This window comes from Formica exsecta, unplaced genomic scaffold (genome assembly GCF_003651465.1).
Source record: "Formica exsecta isolate Colony F162 unplaced genomic scaffold, ASM365146v1 scaffold80, whole genome shotgun sequence".
Taxonomy (NCBI): domain Eukaryota; kingdom Metazoa; phylum Arthropoda; class Insecta; order Hymenoptera; family Formicidae; genus Formica; species Formica exsecta.
Genome location: NW_021853570.1, coordinates 508,219 through 512,278, shown reverse-complemented (window position 1 = coordinate 512,278; position 4,060 = coordinate 508,219). Strand labels below are relative to the sequence as shown.

The 4,060-nt window shown below is 41.9% G+C and overlaps 1 protein-coding gene across 2 annotated transcripts; it reads right to left on the bottom strand.

Annotated features, from left to right (window-relative positions):
* Window positions 1–156: 156 nt before the first annotated feature.
* Window positions 157–4,060, bottom strand: LOC115244225 (WD repeat-containing protein 35). 2 transcript variants are annotated; one of them, XM_029821695.1, is made up of 2 exons: window positions 3,969–4,060; window positions 157–3,775 (listed from the first exon to the last, which is right to left on the bottom strand). In XM_029821695.1, exon 2 carries the CDS (start codon window positions 3,706–3,708, stop codon window positions 157–159), a length of 3,552 nt encoding a protein of 1,183 aa, XP_029677555.1. In that variant the 5' UTR covers window positions 3,709–3,775; window positions 3,969–4,060. The 2 variants fall into 2 exon arrangements, with proteins under 2 accessions (XP_029677555.1, XP_029677554.1); XM_029821694.1 differs by having other exon boundaries at window positions 3,945–4,052.

Sequence of the window (4,060 nt, the reverse complement as noted above, 5' to 3'; positions counted from 1 at the left end):
TATATATATATATATAAAACTTTGTAAACTTTGTTTAGCATCACTTACATATATGTGATAGTGCTGTGACATAAAGGGCAAGCATTTATATTAACTACGTCGCGTACGTGATGTCCTATATATATATATATCGATGAAAACTTTGTTTAGCATCACTTACATATATGTGATAGTGCTGTGACATAAAGGGCAAGCATTTATATTAACTACGTCGCGTTCCGTTGCAACGTGATGTCTGCAAACAGTGCAGATCCACGCGATGCTGAGATCCATCAGCGGTTTGCCCGAGACAATGCAAGCCGGGAACCTGGTCGAGCAATTAGGACACATGATGCACCAATCGGGTACCAGGGTCTCGCAGTTGACGCATTCCGCTTTGTTATTGCGGGAGTCTTTCGGAGTGTGCTTCGTGAAGATGTTCACCGCCAGTTCTTCGTACTCTTGTTTTTTCGCTTCCGAGATCGTCTCAAGTCCTTCCAATTTGATAAAGGCCTTCGAGCAGGTAGTAAACGCGTGGTTAACGGCGCTTGATAGTGCCAATAGACAATAAATGTCTTCTACTTCTAGAATATCCTCATAATCTCTCAATCGTAGAGCCGTCTTCATCGCAGCGTCGAAACTACCATCGTATAACTGTCTGTGCGCCAACAAAAGGAAGTGATACGCCTCGGCACCTCGCCAGGCGTTTTCTATGATTTTAGTATCCTCATTGCTTTCAGTAAGACCCATAACGATGTTGCTGCGACCACCTTTTATCGCCGGAACGCTGTTGATATGATCCTCGATCAGCAATGCTGCGAGAACGTATATCTTTTTGACGCGCAAAGGATGCGATTTGGACTTGGCTTGCTCCTCGGCAAGACGAAACAATAATTTAGCCGCTTCCAAATTGTAATTGGCTTTTTTGTATAGCTCGATCGCCTGCAGACGTTTACCATTCGATAATAAATGATTGGCGTATTTGTTTAGCAATTCACCGATTTGCGCCATCTTATAAGTTTTTGCCAGATCAACGGCTTGATCCCAGTGATTCAGACGCACACATGTATCCACGGCAAGTTTCACATCGCCATATTTGATATAGGCTGCCACTGCTTGCGAACTCATCCCCACTGAAGCCAGCATTCTTGCTACGGTTTTCAGGATAGGACTCTTGTCTGGTAACTGGTCTACTGTTGCTGCTAGTTGATGGAAATCCTCCAATTTGTAATAGCATTGAATGAGCTTCTCCAGGTTTCTGCCCTTTTCGTAGTATTCCTTCGCGCTCTCCCAATTTTGTCTTTCGGCGAAATGGTCTGCGATCTTGTTAAACGCGTGCTCCATCTGCTTGTCCGAACCTCCGATGCCCATCTTCATCAGCTGCACAACCCGGAAGTAGTCACCTAGTTTTTGGCGCAACGCGATTGCCAAGTCTCTTCTGTCTATGTCCAAATACAGCTTCTCGGCCTCGTCATAATTACCAAGAAAAGCTGCTACTTCGGCTTTCTTCAGCTGGTCGTTATGCACATTTTGTAGACGTTTGATAAACTGTATGCCTAGATAATCTGTGCATCGTACCATGGCATTTTCTGCCGTTTCTAAATCAAGTTTCGTCAACGCGGATTCGGCTAGTAAACGCCACAGACGTGGATGTGGATTGTCTTGGATGAAATTGTTGGCCTCCTTCAGACCCACCTTGGCCAGCAATTCTCTCGTGTCTCTAAGGGATTTTACTTCTAAATCGACGATCAATTCTTTTTGCGTCTCGTCGGGTTTCAGCATGAGATCGTCTAGTAAAACGCAACGTATCTCCAAATCTTGGAATGCACAAATATATCCGGAACAGGCTATAGGTTCTTCGGGGTCCAGCCCTCTCAGAACGTACATTCTGGTCTTCTCCATAATCGCCAAGAGTGCAGGATTGTCCTGCGCCCAATGCATGTCCCATACGTCTTTTCTCTCAAACTTGGCTATATCTTCGCTCGTATCTCCGTCTCGCGAATTGGGCATTTTTTGCAGATCCAGATCCAACATGGTGAGAATACCGTTAGCATCCATGATGGAGACACGCGTGGAGTTGCAATTAATGGCGATTCTGTGCAATTTACGCGCCGTGTTGTATCTGTTCATGAGCGTAATTTGCGGCAGGGAATATCGTTGGATCATCCCCGATTCTCTGCCAACTAGAAGAACTTTCTCAGTGGCGTAAATACAACAGATTGGGTCCATGCTAGCCTTCGTGCTGATAGGAGTCTCGAATGTACCATCCTTGTCTAAATCCTGAATAACTTCTGTCACGCCGGTCGGCGTTTCGTCTACATGATAGATCTTGTATTTGCGCATCCTGCTGGGATGTAACGTTGAATTACGAGGCGTGCGAAAATGCCATACCAGGAAATTATTTTTGGACGCAGCCATGACCATGTTAGCGGTCATAGTGAGATGTAACGGCTCTAGATCCATGAATTTGGAGTCTATCGGTGTGGCGATAGTGTTACAAACGAGCAGAGCGAATTGTTCGGTGGCTTGAGTAGGATCGTTTCTCACAGAGAGTACACAATGTTCCCCGTGCGAGGCTATCGATATCAAGGATCGCACATACTTGGTGCAACATGTATTGTTACTCATATTCCAGAAAGTCACACAGATGCCATCCTTACTGATCTTCTCGTTTGTAAAGACAACTGTGTTACTAAAATAAGTCCATTTGTAGTCTAGACGAATATTTGCAAAATATATGTGCGAATCGACAGATAAGGCGACTCTAAGGGAAGCTTTCTCCCATGTGCAACACGTCACTTCTTTGCCTGGTATCTTCAGGGTCCTCACATGCTCGCCAAACAATGTATAAAACTGTATAACATTCATGTCTTTTGTCTCTCCATTACTGAGTAAAGGCATCATGCCTGTTACTGCCAAAAGGGATCCACAACTGTTCCAATTGCACCATGAAGCAGTCACTCCAGTTTCCATCATAATCGGATTATCGTCACTGGTATCTCGCATTAATTGTATCATACCATTGCGATAGCAAATAGCAAGAGTAGGGCAATCTATGGCAACATAACCATTTTTTCCATCGTACCATTGTAATGCCACTATGATCTGAAACTGAGAAGTATTTAATGAGGGTACACTTAATTTTGTTAGGAATACACCTTGATTATTGTAGAGATGAAGTTCCCCGTTTTTTAAACCAAATAGAAGCAATTTTCCATCCGGAGACCATTGTACAGCAGACAAAGATACATTCTTCAGTTCTTTACCCCAGATCCTGTTACCATCAACAGAACCAACAATCACCGCTCCATCTTCATAGACTATACATATCTTTTGACCATCGCAGCTCCATGCCATTCCTGTTACTACAGACTTGTTGCGATTGTTTATCATTTCTTCATACCACGACCCTTTATACAACATCCAAACAATTATAACTCCATTTTGATCACTAGAGGTCAGCTTCTGATGCTCTTCGTTCCATGTGACCACTTGAACATGACCATTATGGCCTTCTAGAGGCTGATTCATGCTCAAATTACTCGCTGCAGCTAAGCCTCGAGATTTCCCTCCACTGTGCGATCCATTGACATTGGAATCTACTCGTAATACCTTCAAGAGACCATCTTCTCCTCCCACAGCAATGTATCCATCTTTTTGATTCCATGCTATGCAGTTTAATCGAAAGTTGTTTGGTATGGAAATTTTCTTACTCAAATATACAAACATTGCTAGTTTATGTCAGTGTCTTTAATGAGTCAGTGACAATTTTTCACAGAATTTGACACATTGAGCTCTGCAATCATTATATCTAACTTATAATAAATAGTAGATTTTATTTTTCTCTTAATAATTGTGTTAATTTTATAAATATTTTGTAATAAAATGTAAATGTAATGATTTATAAGCGAAAGTTAATAAGAATAAAAATATAAAAAAATAAGATTTCAGGGTAATTTATTTACATTGTTATAAAAGAAGTTTCATACTTTATTACGGAAAGTAATATCCGAAATAAACTGTCAAAGTTATATATGTTTGACACAATATCCGTCAAGTTTTCCTTAGCAACGAAGACAAT